General features: G+C 33.8%; 1 protein-coding gene across 10 annotated transcripts in view; it reads left to right on the forward strand.

Annotated features, from left to right (window-relative positions):
* The window catches only part of TRDN (triadin), a 304,940-nt gene that overhangs the window by 241,214 nt on the left and 46,465 nt on the right, over positions 1 to 17,261 (forward strand). For 7 of the 10 annotated variants that reach the window (XR_009543925.1, XM_060168337.1, XM_060168339.1 and 4 more), the window contains exons 15-18: positions 4,132 to 4,161; positions 4,886 to 4,903; positions 8,253 to 8,279; positions 13,087 to 13,113. Coding sequence is in view for 9 of the 10 variants with exons in the window: in XM_060168337.1 (XP_060024320.1) it covers positions 4,132 to 4,161; positions 4,886 to 4,903; positions 8,253 to 8,279; positions 13,087 to 13,113 (102 nt within the window). In the remaining variant the exon portion in view is untranslated. The remainder of the gene's footprint in view (positions 1 to 4,131; positions 4,162 to 4,885; positions 4,904 to 8,252; positions 8,280 to 13,086; positions 13,114 to 17,261) is intronic. The other 3 variants (XM_060168344.1, XM_060168346.1, XM_060168345.1) reach the window with 1 other exon arrangement.

Below are 17,261 nucleotides of genomic sequence, written 5' to 3' on the forward strand. Positions count from 1 at the left end.
CTTCAGAGTTTTTGTGTACTTCCTTAGTATTGTTTATTTCATGCCCCTTGTACTTACTATTACTTGCATCATTTTCCTTCTATTACACTTGACTTTAAGACTTTTGACTAAAGGGACCATGTCTAATTCACTTTCATCCCCTACAGGAACTAACACATTTCCTTAGTTTGTACATTGCTCAACAAATATTTATTCTGTGAATGAATCAGTAATATCTAGGACTCTTAAGATAAATATTATAGCCACAAGAAGTAAGAGTAGGCACTCAAATTTTCATATCCCAGGCAAGAAACGATTTTTTTTTCAAATTGGGAGTTGTATTATAGTGAGCTTTTTAGGTCTGGGAATTTATAGTCAGTTACTAACAATTTTATCTTAAGTGTATATGATCGTTAGCTGCTACTTGAGTTGCACTAGCAGATCTAGGTAGATCTCATTCAACTAACCTCAGCTTTGTTGATGAAATCCTAGGGGTTGGAAAGCCTGTGGGTTTTTTTTTTAATAAACGTATTTATTTTATTTATTTATATTTGGCTGCATTGGGTCTTCGTTCCTGCACCCGGGCTTTCTCTAGTTGCGGCGAGCAGGGCCTACTCTACATTGCCTTGCATGGGTTTCTCATTGCGGTGGCTTCTCTTGTTGCGGAGCACGGGCTCTAGGCACGTGGCCTTCAGTAGTTGTGGCTCGCGGGCTCTAGGGCTCAGGTTCAGTAGTTGTGGTGCATGGGCTTAGTTGCCCTGTGGCATGTGGCATCTTCCCGGGCCAGGGATTGAACGCATGTCCCCTGCATTGGCAGGTGGATTCTTAACCGCTGCACCACCAGGGAAGTCCTCAAGCCTGTGGGTTTTTCAACACAGGTTATCTTCTGAAGGATACAGCTCCATTGAGAACTAGCCAGATGAGATTTATTATTTACTGTAACTAGGGCAAGGCCAAGTAGAGTTGAATGCATGTGAGAATTAGTCCTAAGTTCTAGGACTTCATCATTGAGATCTGAAGAGGAATCATGCTGAAAAACAATGCAAAGTTTCTGTTGTAATTGAATAAGGATGCCAATTGGCAAGTCACACACACACACACACACACACACATACACACACACACGGCATACTTCATTACCTGATTTATTAGACTATCAGAGAGTTAACTTTTCCCTTCAATATGAATTGGTATTTCATTTTCCCTGGCATCATTCATGAACATAATAGACCATACCTGATACATCGCTAAAGTTGAGTGAGTGATGAATTGAACAGATTGCAAACACATCACTGCTTTTCAATCAGCTGCTGTGGGTCTCAATGTTCTTAATAGAAGACTGTTGTTCAGATTATTCGGCAGATGGCCTTTAGGGAGGTATATTCACCAAGTAAGCCTTTATAATATTTTTAAGCCATTTCAGCAGAGTGCTGGGAGCACGTAATGAAGTTTAATAGCATGAGTATTAAGTGCTGGGACTAATAGCTCTTTAGGGTCAGTATGTGATCTTTCAATTTTAAGCATTATATATTTTGGTTTCTCAGGTATTTACTTGTGTAAGTCTGCTACTCTGTTGACTCCTAACCAAAAGACGTGAAATTATGATGACATTTTAAGTGCATTTCACTACAGCTCCCAGTTCTTACAGCAAATATATTGAACTATAAAGACCTGCTTGATTAGATCATGACTTATTTTTTTACATTTCTACTTTATGAAATACTTTTCTTTATCTCAGTAAGTGATGTACTTTACCTGACCCTGGACTTCATATTATTTTTATTCTTTTATTACAGAACAATGGATATCTAATACAATATTTAGCAATTCTTATTACCAGGGAAAAGAAAAACAGATTAAAAACAACAGGCATTCCAGACTTACATATATTGTATTAAGCTTTTTGCCCCTACCCCATGCCAGCATCTAGTTGAAAAATAGGGGGGCTGGAAATAATCTTGTCCTAATATGCCACATTTTAGCCTCTGTCTGTTCAAACATTCTTCCCAAGTGTTACCTTCAGTTGTATTTCAACTGTAGGTGCCCACCATAATATGTCTGTGTTTTGCATATTGGCTGTACTCTGGGCTCAAGAGATTGCTCAACAAGGATCACAGAACCTCTTGGACAGGCAGAAATCCTATCCTAGTATACTGCAGCCAAACTAATTGATAAGTCGTGCTAGCCATTGAACTATCCACGTCAGACTTTCATCTGTTGTGGTAGGAGAATCTGTATCTCCAAAAGAGTGGCCACTGCATATTATTAATAAATAGCTAGACATATGAGTAAGATGATAGATGACATTTATCACATTCTTATATGGAATTGCTTTATATAATATTTTTCTAATATTTGAATTACCTGCTTACCTAATTAGGATAATTACTCATCAAGGAAACAAATGAGAAATTGCTTGCAAAGCACATTTGTTTTAGATCATGAATTTGGTCCATTTCATTACAGTTCCTGATGAGAAAATGACTAGCAAGAAAAAGATTGGGTTTTTGGGGTGAGGTGACAGGTATTAAGAAAAATTTAGTCAAAAATTCTTTTTACTAAGGCATGCTGGACATAATAGTGTTTAATAAATGTTTACTCAATAAGTGTTCTGTTTCAAGGATATATTATTTTAAAAAATAAGGTTTGTTTTTTCTCTTAAACGTGAAACAAAACCCAATTACAGAAAAAATAGAAATTCAGAAAGAAGACGTTGCAAAACATCATTTTAATGACTATGTTTTTCTATTATGTGGATATACTGTGAATCCCATGAAGAGTTCCCCTACTGTACGGAGGGTACTGGTTAATATTCCCCTTATTTAGAGGTATAAAACAATGTCACAAAGCATCTTCATATAAGATTTTCTTATGACAATTTTGCATGTTTCTCCTTGGAAATCTAGAAGTTGAACTACTGTGTCAAAAAGTATGCTCATTTTAATGACTTTCTAGATGTTTTTCCCCAAGTTGCTCTCCTAAAATGTGTTTTCCACTTCTACTTCCGTGGAAGTAGGTTATTACTTTCACCACACTATTACTGTTACTGATTATCATTTTCTCATAAAACAATTCAGTTGAGCATCTAACTGCCTGTTGTGAACAGTCTCCTACTCACTGTCATCTTCAAACATTTTAGGTCCATTACTTCATTGTGGAACTATAATCATGATCCATCTACATCACTATAAGGCACACAGATTCATTAACTTCCAAATTGTTAGTGAATATCTATTGCTCTAGGTTCTAAGCCATATAATTGTCAGCCAGAGAACAGTTTATGTTTTGCAAGCATAAATTCATAGTTCATTATTTTGATTCTAATTTCAGTAATATTCAGATAATTTCAAAACTAAGTTACAGAAGAGGTAAAAGAAAGAAAACAGAATATACAGAATGAAATATTCTAAGCAAAAATTTAAGATGCCTCCATTCTAAAATAAACAAGTTAAAAAAACACTTGTTTTTAATTTCAAGTGATAGGAACAGAGAGTTTCATGGTATAAAAATACTGGAAATAATAAATTTCTCAGATATAGGCTGAACACCCAAAAGACTAAAAATTGAATAGATGGCTTTTGACCACTGAATGCGTGTTACTACATAGCAGTTACTAAATAAATGATATGTTCGTCAGTAACCCATGAGCCATCATCACCTGTTTCTTTTTCATTACAATATGAATAAGTTAATGTTTGTACTGGAAATGCATCAATTATTCAAAGAGAGTACAATACATTTCACCAGGATTGCTATAGATTGAACAAATGAAGAAATTGCCAACTAAATTCATGGATTCCAACCCATCTCTATAGAAACAGACAGTATATCTGCCCAGTTTGACATTTTATTAAAAGGTCATTAGCTGCTATAGACACAATGTAATTTCTATGCAAATTAGATGTGGATATTTTCCTTTGTATTTTTTCTATATTTTATACATCAAAAGTTTCTCACTTCTTGCCTTAATCTAATACTCCTCCTCTCAAAAACAGAATAATTTAGCTTTAAGCCCCATATTCTAGAAATACAACATGCAATCAATCCATTTCATTGAAAATGATTTCAGAGTGTATGGACATTTTGTTGTGAGCTTATCAGTTGTTGATTTTTCTTATCTGCTTTGTCAGTAATTTATATTTGTATTTTCAGATTCCAAGAAAACAAGAACAACTGCAGAAGGTATTGGGAATATTTCCTTTTTCTGTCTTATATTTAATGAACCCCCAAGCAGCATTCCTTTTTAAAGGAGTCACACCAAAGAAAAAACTTAATATGGGATAAAAGAGAGAGAGAGAATATTGAGAAAGAAAGAAAAAGAGAGAGAGTCAAATCTTTCCTGACAATAATGCTATGAGAAATATTTGGCAGTGATAAAAATAAATACTGCCTATGTTTACCTTTCACAGTAATTATTTTCAAAGAAATGTTTGCTGGACAAGAAATTGAACGATGTTCAGTAACAAGCATTTACTTTGCTAAAAAGCATAAATTTAATTAATCTTGGATATACCAGCATCGATGGAACTGAGTAGTTCCTTTAAGTCTTGAATAAAATCATAAATCATGTGGCAAGTATACCTGTGTCTTTTGTATTTGCTCATAAGGGTTTATGTGTACAGGGTGTTTATGTGTTCATACACATTTAAGAAGACTACAAGATATAAGTCATTTTAAATAGTTAAACAGTATAATCCTAGGTTCATTGTCAAATAATGTTTTACAATTAACTAATGGAAACACCTATGATAATCAGCAATACCTCTGAGCAACACTGAGAAATTTAAGGGGAGAGAATGGGGGGAGGCGTAGGAAACATTACAGTGTAATCAATGTGTTGAGGGAGTATACTTTATCTTTGAAAGTTTCATGAGCAATGGCTTTCTGTTTATATTTCTTTCAACAGAACTACCCAAGGGAAAAAGTAAGGAAAGGCATGCAAATTATATATTTTTTCTATTTACTGCTACTACTGTCCTGCTGAAATACCTAGACTTGCGGTTTTGAATCTCCCTTTTCTATATTTTATGCATGTGAACTCTATTTTTTTTGTCAGAATGAAAGAATATACAACCTGGGGAGGGGGTGATCAGAGTGGACTGAAAAGCATGGCACTCTTCCTTAGAGTCCTTTTTCAAATTCATGCAATCGTCTAATAACATTGTCCACAGTCTTAACCAAAAATATAACTTCATTCCATTAACCAAAACAGTATTATGTTAGTGGAAATTTAGTCTCTGTAATCTGGTTAGTTCTGTAGCTAGAATATAGAACAGAAGTTCTTTTTCAGGTTAGTTTTACAATCTCTTTTCTGTTTTCTTTGTTCTTGTAATCCATAAATATTTTGGCATGTTCACATGATATATGACATTTTGTCCATAACAGTGTCCTTTTTCCCTACAAACACTGTGAGCTCTGTGAAACTGCATTGCTTGGGATGCATAACATAGGCAGCATCCACTGTTGCTGTAACACATTATTAAAGCTTGCTTGCTAATGATTCAATAAAGCTTGATGCTTTGAGGTTGAGTCTTTTGCAAATGTTTACTCTTCTCTGAAGAAAAACAAACAGAAACAAATAATGTCAACTTAACCTTATTCAATTAGCCATTAATAATCATCCCATTTCCAGGTATTCAGAGCTTTAAAAAATCCTAGTGAAATTAAAAACATGTTTTAAAATATATACCAATTAAAAAAAAAAGATTTACATGCATTTTGGTCCTGCAAAGGTCAGGACATTTGACCTTTTATGTCATAAAAGTGCTCTAAAATGTCCTATGGAGAGAATCATGAAGGTACACTACAACTCAGCCAAGGGGAGCAATCTGTCTATAGAGAACTATGTGGTATTTCGATACCAGATTTATGTGTGTGCACAGCTGCTGATATGGGCACTGGCACACTGGTACAGAAACCACTCTATAAACCATTGCACCAGCAGGGAAATGGAGGACAACTGGAGATTTGAAAAATGGTATTTAAATAATATATATGTAACCTTAAGGCCCTTGCTTTATTACAGTCTATATGATTAAAATTTCCCACAGACACACTGCAGCTCCTTGACAATCTTCAGAGTATTGATATATTTAATAAATAAACATGCCTTCCCAGGCATTCATTTAACATTCCAACTGCTTCCCTCCTTGGGAAGTTCTGTGGATTGACTTGGGCAGTAATAAGGACAAGAAAAAGAATTTTCCTCTAAACAACTACTAATTCTTTTCAAATTAACTTACTTGCTCTAGTTTATCATCTGGACCTGCTTTTGTTGTTATTGTCGCATCTTTGAATTTGCTGTATTCAGTTGTTGTTGTTTTTACTTTAAGATTGCTTTATTCAGTTATACATCTCCAACCCTATATTCTTATTTTGCTTTTTCTTTTCTAGTTACCACAACTTAAAAGTTGGTTGTTTTTGTGTTTTTGGTTTTTTTTGCAGTCTAAAACAAATCATGGTAGGGAAAACAGGGAGAAGAGTACATGTATTTATGTATACATGTACTCTTCCTGTATATATTTTTGCTAACTCTAGTGAGCTATAATTTTTTCCAAATAAAAAAATCAATTATAAGTATGATTTGACAGTCCCTGTAGATATAAGCATGAATTAATTTGTATTTATTAAGGTAATTCAATAATTACATCTTGAATTATCCCATAAAATAAATGGACTTGACAGCCTTTTCTTGCACATCATCCCAAATTAGCACGGGTATTTTTCCGCCTATACAGTTACTTTCTGATATGATTGGAAGACCCTTATTTTAACTTTGAAATCTCACAGATAGTTGGTAATTGATTTTGGTGCATACCCAAAGCAACTTCCAGTATTTTTTTTGATTGTTATTACTTTACAAATTTCTTAGAAATGTTTTGATAATTGGTGGTTCAGTTCAGCAATAAATTAAGCAATGCATTTAATTACTCCATGTTTTCCAGACAGTTTTTAATGTTCTTACCTGTGTTTAATTTTAGCTAAGTCACGTATGCTTCTTCCCTTTGACTTGTAACACTTGGTCAGGCCATTCGTTTTATTTGTTTTATTGCCTGCCTGCTATCTTGGGAGTGAATAAATTGCTCATTATACCTTCACAAGTACAAGCGTGGTAAACAAAATTGTACACTTGAGAGACTGATGAGATAACCATAGGAAATTCGATGACACTCTATGTTTCTAAAATATAGTTCTTAGAATTCTTTCAGCATAAACATCTTCTGGTCTCCAAAATATATTCATTAAATGAAACTTGAAGAAATCTCTTTATTTTTCTTTAAAAAATCAGATAATAATGTGTCTATGTTAAAGTATTTCTTGAAAATCATTTAAATTAATTTGACAAGCTTGTCAAATTTTGCTTGTCAAGGCAAAATAAGTAAGAATAGAAATGTAGAAAATAGCACTTCATATAAAATTAGTACCTACACTTCATATAAAATTAGTGCTTATTATAATACAAATGTCAGCTTAATTTTGAGGCCAGAATGATTCTTCATCTCATATAACATTGGCAAAAGTGGGTTCTTAAAAAGGAACACTATATGAAAAATACTCTATAAGGAGCATTTGTCCTAAAAACAAGGGAAGTGTGTTTTGCTTCCCCCTGAAAATTCTTAGTCTATTTTTAGCGTCGTAAATCTGCCTCAGCAAAGACTTTGTCTTAGCTAAACATATACCTTTTCAATATAAGAAAAGTTCACCTTAGAAGAGAAAGTCCAGAGGAAATCTGTTCATCCTTATCTGAGAATTATTTTAAAACAGATGTAATAATTATCCTTTATGCTTACTTTTTATCCCAAATTTATTTCATGTTGATCTAGTAAGAAAGGAAATTAAAAATTTTTCCATCCTTTATAGACCCTACTTTATCTTTCTAGTTTATTATCCATGAAAAATTTTAATTCCTCTAATATCCAGAATAATTTTTATTGCTGCTCTGTGAGGGAAAACGGGAAGATTGGAAAAACTCTTTTTAAATATGTGTTGGATATTAGTCTTTTCATGGCAGCTACTATCAGTGCAATACAGCACTAGACATATATGTTTCTTTGTGTTAGGACAATTAAGTTGTGACACATAAAATTGGAAGAATAATAATAACAAAAATAATATGTTTCAGAACAGGAAAAGAAAGAAAAACATATAGAACCAGGTAACTTTTAAAATTCCTCTATCCTCTTAATTTCAAGATATAAAACTTGCAATTGAATAATGAAATGTGATCAAATGGTATAAAATGTTGAATTTTTTTCTTTTCTTGTTTGATACAGCAAAGCCACCAAAGAAGGAACATTCAGGTGAGTCAGACTGGGGTTGCTGGGGTCTTTCTACCTGATGTCCAAGGTTTATTAATGATGTACCCTCAGACGGGGGTAAGGGCCATGACTGGAAAGGGCAGGAAACCCTTCCATCTTATGAGATGTCTATTTTCCAAGTTCTTGTCATACGGTTAACACCAATGCCATGTTAGAAAATGGAGGCCAAATAGTACATTACACTCTTGCTACTCACTGTGTGTTCTGTGAACCAGCAGCATTAGGAGCACCTGAGAGGTTGTTAGAAATACAGAATCTCTGGTCCCACCCCAGATCTACTGAATCAGCATCTGCAACTTCCTAAGATTCCCCAGTGCATTAGTCAAAGCAGTGTTTGAGAAGCACTATTTTACAGTTTAGGGTAGAAAACAAAAACAAAAAAAACAAAACCCTTTCTATTATAAGTGCTTCTGACATTGCTTTGTTTTGAAAATATGAAATATTCAATTCCAGCAAATATTCTCTCTCTATTCAAAATGTTATTTAATGACACATCTTGAGTACTCAGGGGAGTTGCAATGAGAGTAGAAGTAGATTTTGTCTTCAGTCAATTTACCTTCGAATGAGGGGAAAAAAGTGAACTGACAATCAGACAAGCAGAAAAACACATATACAAACAAACAGAAACTAAGAATGCAGTAGGTGTAGATACCAAATGATTTTCTTAAAGGTTTCTGGATTTAACTTGCCCTATTTGTTGTTTCAAATGAAAATAAATGCAACTCCTGCTCAAGGAACTGTACTGATTGTGTGTGTGTGTGTGTGTGTGTGTGTGTGTGTGTGTGTGTGTAAGCTGTCATAACCTCATATAATGTCCATTAGTCACCCCTCCCATCATATTACATTTAAATGGAAATAGCATTTACATTGTCAATACATTAAAATAGCAATTACAATATTATGTAAATACCCATGCAAATCTAGCTCAACTATACTCCCACCCCTGTCACAGACCACAGCAAACTGCAGATTCGAAACCACATTTCTTATTCTTCTTCCAGGTTTGTAAAACTTCCTCAGAAAACCCAAATCCATTTAGGAGTTTCTCCAGCTAGTTCCCATAGCATCATTTTCTTTTCTATATAAAAACACTTAACTCTTATAATCATATTACCTTTTCTTTTTTCCACTTTAAACAGTCAGAAATTAGAATATGAAAATTGTTTTTTATATCTTTATCCAAGAGTGCCTATCATAATGTCAGGAACATTTTAGGAACTTGAAAATGTTTGAGTGGATGAAAAGAGAAATATCAAATAGGATAATCATATTTTTAAAAAAATATAAATATGAATGACTTTTAAATAATTTGCAATATGAAATAATCACACATTTCACGCTTCACATTAACATTGATATTACTCACCTATGGGAAGGAACGAATGTTTTTGTCTACCTTACAGAGAACAGAGAACAGATTATGTGTTTGGGGGTAACATTCCCATAACTGAGCCATAACACATATTCTCACTTATGTACATACGCAGAAAGCTGAAACAGAACATAATCAGAGAAACGTATAATGGGGAGACATAACGAATGACTATGGGTCTAATCAGTTTTAAGAGTGTTTTTTTTTTTTTTGGTTAAATGATTTTATTTTTATTAAAAAAATTTTTTTTATTGCGATATTGTTTTACAATGTTGTGTTAGTTTCTGCTGTACAGCAAAGTAAAGTAGAGTTCCCTGTGCTATACAGCATGTTCTTATTAGTTATCCATTTTATACATATTAGTGTGTATATGTCAATCTCAATCTCCCAATTCATCCCATCCGCCGCCCCCTTCCACTTTCCCCCATTGCTGTTCAAACGTCTGTTCTCTATATCTGTGTCTCTATTTCTGCCTTGAAAACTGGTTCATCTGTACCATTTTTCTAGATTCCACATATATGCGTTAATATACGATATTTGTTTTTCTCTTTCTGACTTACTTCACTTTATATGACAGTCTCTAGGTCCATCCACATCTCTACAAATGACCCAATTTCATTCCTTTTTATGGTTGAGTAATACTTCTTTGTATATATGTACCACATCTTCTTTATCCATTCATCTGTCGATGGGCATTTAGGTTGCTTCCATGACCTGGCTATTGTAAATAGAGCTGCAATGAGCATTGGGGTGCATGTGTCTTTTTGAATTGTGGTTTCCTCTGGGTATATGCCCAGTAGTGGGATTGCTAGGTCATATGGTAATTCTAGTTTTAGTTTTTTAAGGAAACTCCGTACTGTTCTCCATAGTGGCTGTATCAATTTACATTCCCACCAACAGTGCAAGAGGGTTCCCATTTCTCCACACCCCCTCCAGCATTTATTGTTTGTAGATTTTCTTATGATGCCTATTCTTACCGGTGTGAGGTGATACCTCATTGTAGTTTTGTAGTTTTGCATTTCTCTAATAATTAGTGATGTTGAGCAACTTTACATATGCCTCTTGGCCATCTGTATGTCTTCTTTGGAGAAATGTCTATTTAGGTCTTCCACCCATTTTTTGATTGGGTTGTTTTTGTTTTTTTAATATTGAGCTGCATGAGCTATTTATATATTTTGGAGATTAAGCCTTTGTCCACTGATTTGTTTGCAAATATTTTCTACCATTCTGAGGGTGGTCTTTTTGCCTTGTTTATAGTTTCCTTTGCTGTGCAAAAGCTTTTAAGTTTCATTAGATCCCATTTGTTTAGTTTTGTTTTTATTTCCATTACTCTGAGAGGTGGGTCAAAAAAGATCTTGCTGTGATTTATGTCCAAGAGTGTTCTTCCTATGTTTTCCTCTAAGAGTTTTATTATAATGTCTGGTCTTCCATTTAGGTCTTTAATCCATTTTGAGTGTATTTTTGTGTATGGTGTTAGGGAGTGTTCTAATTTTATTCTTTTACATGTGGCTGTCCAGTTTTCCCAGCACCACTTATTGAAGAAACTGTCTTTTCTCCATTGTATATCCTTGCCTCCTTTGTCATAGATTAGTTGACAATAGGTGCGTGGGTTTATCTCTGGGCTTTCCATCCTGTTCCATTGATCTATATTTCTGTTTTTGTGCCAGTACCATATTGTCTTGATTACTGTAGTCTGAAGTCAGGGAGTCTGATTCCTCCAGCCCCGTTTTTCTTTCTCAAGATTGCTTTGGCTATTCGGGGTCTTTGTGTCTCCATACAAATTTTAAGATGATTTGTTCTAGTTCCGTAAAAAATGCCATTGGTAATTTGATAGGGATTGCATTGAATCTGTAGATTGCTTTGGGTAGTATAGTCATTTTCACAATATTGATTCTTCCAATCCAATAATATGGTGTATATCTCTCCATCTGTTTGTGTCATCTTTGATTTCTTTCATCACTGTCTTATAGTTTTCTGAGTACAGGTCTTTTACCTCCTTAGGTAGGTTTATTCCTAGGTATTTTATTCTTTTTGTTGCAGTGGTGAATGGGTTTGTTTCCTTAATTTCTCTTTCTGATCTTTCATTGTTAGTGTATACGAATGCAAGAGATTTCTGTGCATTAATTTTGTATCCTGCAACGTTACCAAATTCATTGATTAGCTCTAGTAGTTTTCTGATGGCATCCTTAGGATTATCTACCTATTATATCATGTCATCTGCAAACAGTGACAGTTTTACTTCTTTTCCAATTTGTACTCCTTTTATTTCTTTTTCTTCTCTGATTGCCGTGGCTAGGACTTCCAAAACTATGTTGAATAATAGTGGTGAGAGTGGGCAACCTTGTCTTGTTCCTGATCTTAGAGGAAATGCTTTCAGTTTTTCACCATTGAGAATGATGTTTTGCTGTGGGTTTGTCGTATATGGCCTTTATTATGTTGAGGTAGGTTCCTTCTATGCCCACTCTCTGGAGAGTTTTTATCATAAATGGGTGTTGAATTTTTTCAAAAGCTTTTTCTGCATCTATTGAGATGATCATATGGTTTTTATTCTTCAGTTTGTTAATATGGTGTATCACTTTGATTTATTTGTGTATATTGAAGAATCCTTCCATCCCTGGGATAAATCCTACTTGATCTTTGTGTATAATCCTTTTAATGTGTTGTTGGATTCTGTTTGCTAGTCTTTTTTGAGGATTTTTGCATCTATATTTCGCAGTGATATTGGTCTGTAATTTTCTTTCTTTGTGACATCTTTGTCTGGTTTTGGTATCAGGGTGATGGTGGCCTCGTAGAATGAGTTTGGGAGTGTTCCTTCCTCTGCAATTTTTGGAGGAGTTTGAGAAGGATGGCTGTTAGCTCCTCTCTAAATGTTTGATAGAATAATTTTAAGAGTTTTAATAGCTAAACATTATTATCCAATATTAAATTTGACAAAATACAATAATTTAAATTTCTTGAAATCATTATCTGTTCATTTCATGGTGTGATTACAGTGTAGCAACTTAGCTGTAATTCACTATGTTTTTAAAATTGAAACAATTGGATAATTTATCGATTCACTTCCTTCCTTTCATACCATTTTGTAGACTTTAAGGAAACTGTATTGGCATATATATAAAACCAATCAGATTCTTAAATAATTTAAAATGGAAAACAAAATGAATGAGTCATGAATGAGCATTCTGTGTTGGGAGAAGTTATATGAATATCAGAAAAGAAATCTATGGTTCATGGCATATATTTAAAGTTTGTCAAAGAAAATGTCACAATGTTGTATTTTTTCTTCCTGAGACCTACATTTTTCTTTAGTTTCCAAGGTTATAATATAATTTTTTTGAAAAAAAAAAAACTATTTTAGAGAGAGACCCAAGGAGACTTGTAACTGACTTAGACCTTATTATTTCTTGTCCTTAACAGCTCCAAGTGAAAAACAAGTTAAAGCAAGTATGTTGACTAAAACTTGAGAAAACAAAAAGCATATTTCAGCAGCTTACTCATTTAACTTCTGCTATAGACAGTGCTAATGCTAATATTTTAGGCTGACTTATCAAATGTTTCTTGCTCTGATTATTTGTTGTGTTAAACTGATATGCATAATTACTCAACCTTGTCTTTTCTGTGAATCAATTCTTATTAAAATTTATCTATAGAGCTTTCACTTGTAAATGTTAATTTGTCCAGGTCATAACCTCTTTTTTGAGTTGTTTATATTTTTGTTTCCCATTTTGCAGAATGATAAGTGATGTTTTCAGTTTCTTAAACACATTAGAAAATTTTCCTAGTGATTAATCATTTGATCAAACCAGGAGGCAACATAATTTGTCTACTATGAAAGTTATTGTGTCTTTAATGAAAAGGAAACCCCCAACAATTTTAAGTACTGCTCTTGCAATATCACAATTTTCTTTTAAGGCTTCTATCCTCAGATTTAGAATAAATATTGACTGACAACTAGAGTATACCATGGCATTTGCATCAATAGTGGCTTTGACAGTACGTTAAAGGATAAATGCTTTTTTCTTTGTTGGTATTTCTCAATTCAATGAAGTATCTAACAGATGGCCATTCATGAAAATTTAGGCATAATGGCGTATATTTGAGTTTAGAAAAAATATTCTTTTAGCTTCTCTAAGCTTTGTATATAAGATTTAAGATCAAACCTCATTTCTGTGCATTATGTAAATATGTTTACATTTTCCTTTTGATTTAGAGTTGCATAAGTATTAATGATGGTACTAATACAAAAAACAAATGCATGTTTTATTTACTGTCAGGTTTTTGAGACGGTATATCATTGGTGAATATATCAGAAAAAAATTGGAAAATATAATATTGAGTAGCTTGGTGTCTTTTAAAAAAAATTGCAGTCGGAAATGTTTACATAGACATTGTAGACCTTAAGGAAAGGTGTAACATGAATCTAAAATTCCAGTTATATTTTCATGACAATTTTTAGTTGAATATAAGCTGATTAGAACTTCATATTACAGAGCATTTAGTATGCTAATACTTAGTCTGTAGAAATGCATAATCAAGAAAATATATAAAACAAAACTGATAATTTTGCAGAACTGGTAGAGGACTCTAGATTGAAGATTACTCTGAAAATGAAAATTTTCTTCCTAGAAAAATGTGACATTTAGATAAAAATATTCATTTGCAATAAAAAAAAAACCCTGTAAGTTCTGCTATCTATGAAACACTCTCCAATCAAGTTTTGAAGAGATCAGCATCTTTTGCAGGAAATTAACAAATTTGGTTGCCAAATCATCTTAGACCCAGTATAAAGGTTTCAAAAGAATTAATATTCAATCCCTTGTATGGTTGAACGATTTGGACTTGACATGGGCATTATCTCCCAGTACAAAAGTTAGAGATAATTCATAAATTGTTTAAAATCTCTGCTAGCAATGTGACCATCCATTTCCCCAAATAAGAACTGTTTTTTTTTTGTTTTGTTTTTTTGGTCTTGAAATCATACAACAGAAGAATATTTACATAGCTTTTATATACAGTGAGCTATTTATAAAGTTAATGCCTAAGGCATATCATTACAAACACTCTTGAAAATTCCTTCTGTCACCCACATAGTAAGGACACATAGTTCTGTGTGTATAACCTGAATATTCAGGATATGATTTTACATTATCTTAAATTATGAGAGCAAATGAGAGAGTGAGATGTATAGTTTAATTAACATAAATTAAGTATTTATGTGATACAATTTCATGGTATTGAATTAAAAAGGATAGGTGAAATTGACAGGACTAGAGCAAGTCCATGGAAAAAGTAAAAGGTAATTTGTCTTTAGCACTCAGTTAAAGAGATAACAAGAATGTGAATTGAATTTGTGGTGTGGAACTGTTTGCTCTAGGTCTTAAGAAACCAAAATCACTGTAAGAAAAACACTAGAGGACACAGACTAGTTTGGGAACTGTATCAGTACAGGGGTGGATGTTCTCATGGTACCATGAGCTTGAAGAAAAGGGAAGCCCTTCATGTTCAGTGATGTAGCAAGCACTACAGAGGGGCACTTAATGCCTCCACATGTAAAGTTATTTGTCAGGGATTATGTGGATGGAGGAAGAGTGCCTTTGACCAACAGAGATGCCAAATCTAGATTTACTATTTCCGCAGGTCAACACAGATTCCTTTATCATCCTGTGTACAGAAATGCCTCAACACACCCAGTTCTCCCTTGCAGTCCACTGCACACACACTCCCTCACCCCCACCGCCACATTGGATAGAGGCAGAGGGGTTGATGATATGATTAGTCATTTCCAAGGAGGAGGAGGACCAAGACTCACAGGCATTTCAGATCTTTAACACTCCTCTTGGTGAATCAAGAGGGAATGTAGTAGACAATGCTTAGCAAATATATTTGACCACATCACCCCCTTTTTTCCAAAGAACACTTCAAGGACCAGTATTCCTCAAAACCTTGGGAAGCACTACCGTACATTATTTCATTCCTCATATCGAGGACCATAGGGCTTTGATCATGTATTCCATGTGCATGTTTGACCAGCCTGTGGTCAGTTTGAATTCTGAGTGAAAAAGACACCAAAGACCAGGTCAGGGGCCAAAGTCTAGTTATTTTTAATTGTGGGCCTAAATTTGAATTAAATGACAATGGTCAGGCATTTTTCATTCCTTGGTTTTAACACTACACTAGATTTTTGTGGTATGCTCAGCCACCAGGCCTGACTCTGCTTATCACCTTAACTACATTTCAATACCTAAATTTGTGAGTCACATATCTATCTCTTGATAGTAATATATGTCAGATCATTCAGGAGAAGCCAGTATGCAGAATTTAAAAATAAAACCCCTTTGGATTTATTTAGTTTTATGATGTTAGAAGACTATTTGGGGACAGCTTATGTTAGTTAGAAAGTGGCATGGCTTTTTCGACATAGTTTAAATATTCTGTCATGGAAATTGCTGGGGGGAAAGATCTATGGGCCTGAACTAGTAGATCTGATATCAGGGGTGTGTGTCTAGACCACAGGTTGGATGACATATATGACAGGTATCTCAGTTGTTTAGGGCAATCTGGGTTTATTCATATTATTCTGGAATAATTATTACTAACACCTTCTTTCACCTGCTTAGTTTGGATAATAAATTATATGATCACTACCCAAATCGCAGATGATGCTGACTGAATGAACTCAAAATAGTACTGATACAATGCCAGGGGATGGTTTGGGGAGGTTTAAGTGCCAGGAAACCTAGACTGTGAGAAACCTGGGACTGACTTAGATGTTAGGCCAAGATGTGCTTCTTGTTCAATCCCACGTATAGAGCCAAGGTTGGTGTCCTGAGTGCCAGCACAAAATTGGAAAAATGTCATGGTTTGGAGCTTAAGAACATGTATCAAGTTTGGTTCAAAGAGATCCAAGCTATATAGATGAGAACTTGCAGAAGTAGAATCTGAGTTCAGTTTAGACATTAGGAAGTAGAGAGGAGGAGGAGAGAATTTCAAATAGAAAATCAGGAATAAATTTTAGTATTATGAAAATATAATAATGAGTACAGCAAAATAAGTATGAAGTATGACTATTGAGACAAGTACTTTGTGACCTGAGTCTTATTAATAAAACAGTGTCATGATACTGTGTTTTCAAGGGAGCATGGTATTGGTGCAGATCTAAACAAGTTTTCCAATAGGACAAACAGGAACAAAAAGAGACCTAAAATGATTCCACTTGAGCAAAAATCTGATATAAGAACAAGTAGCCATTTCAATAATTAGAGAATAGAGAGATTATCTTAAAATGTTGCTGATGTAGTTGGTATTCATTGCCAAAATAAAAAAAATGTAATTTATTCCTACTTTGTACAATTCCAAAATATCAACTCCAGATGGTTCAGGGACTTAAATGGTAAAAATAAAACAAGCCATTAATTTAAAGAAAAAAAGTATAGGAAGATATATGTATATATTTTCTTGAAGTATAGTTGGATCATAAAAATTATATATATAAACTCAAGCTGTAAACAAAAAATCTAATGTACTAAAATGATTACAGTAAAATTTAAAACTCATCAATAGATGCCATAAAGAGATAAAAGACAAGTTACAAT

The sequence above is a fragment of the Lagenorhynchus albirostris genome, chromosome 12 (genome assembly GCF_949774975.1).
Source record: "Lagenorhynchus albirostris chromosome 12, mLagAlb1.1, whole genome shotgun sequence".
In the NCBI taxonomy this organism is placed as follows: domain Eukaryota; kingdom Metazoa; phylum Chordata; class Mammalia; order Artiodactyla; family Delphinidae; genus Lagenorhynchus; species Lagenorhynchus albirostris.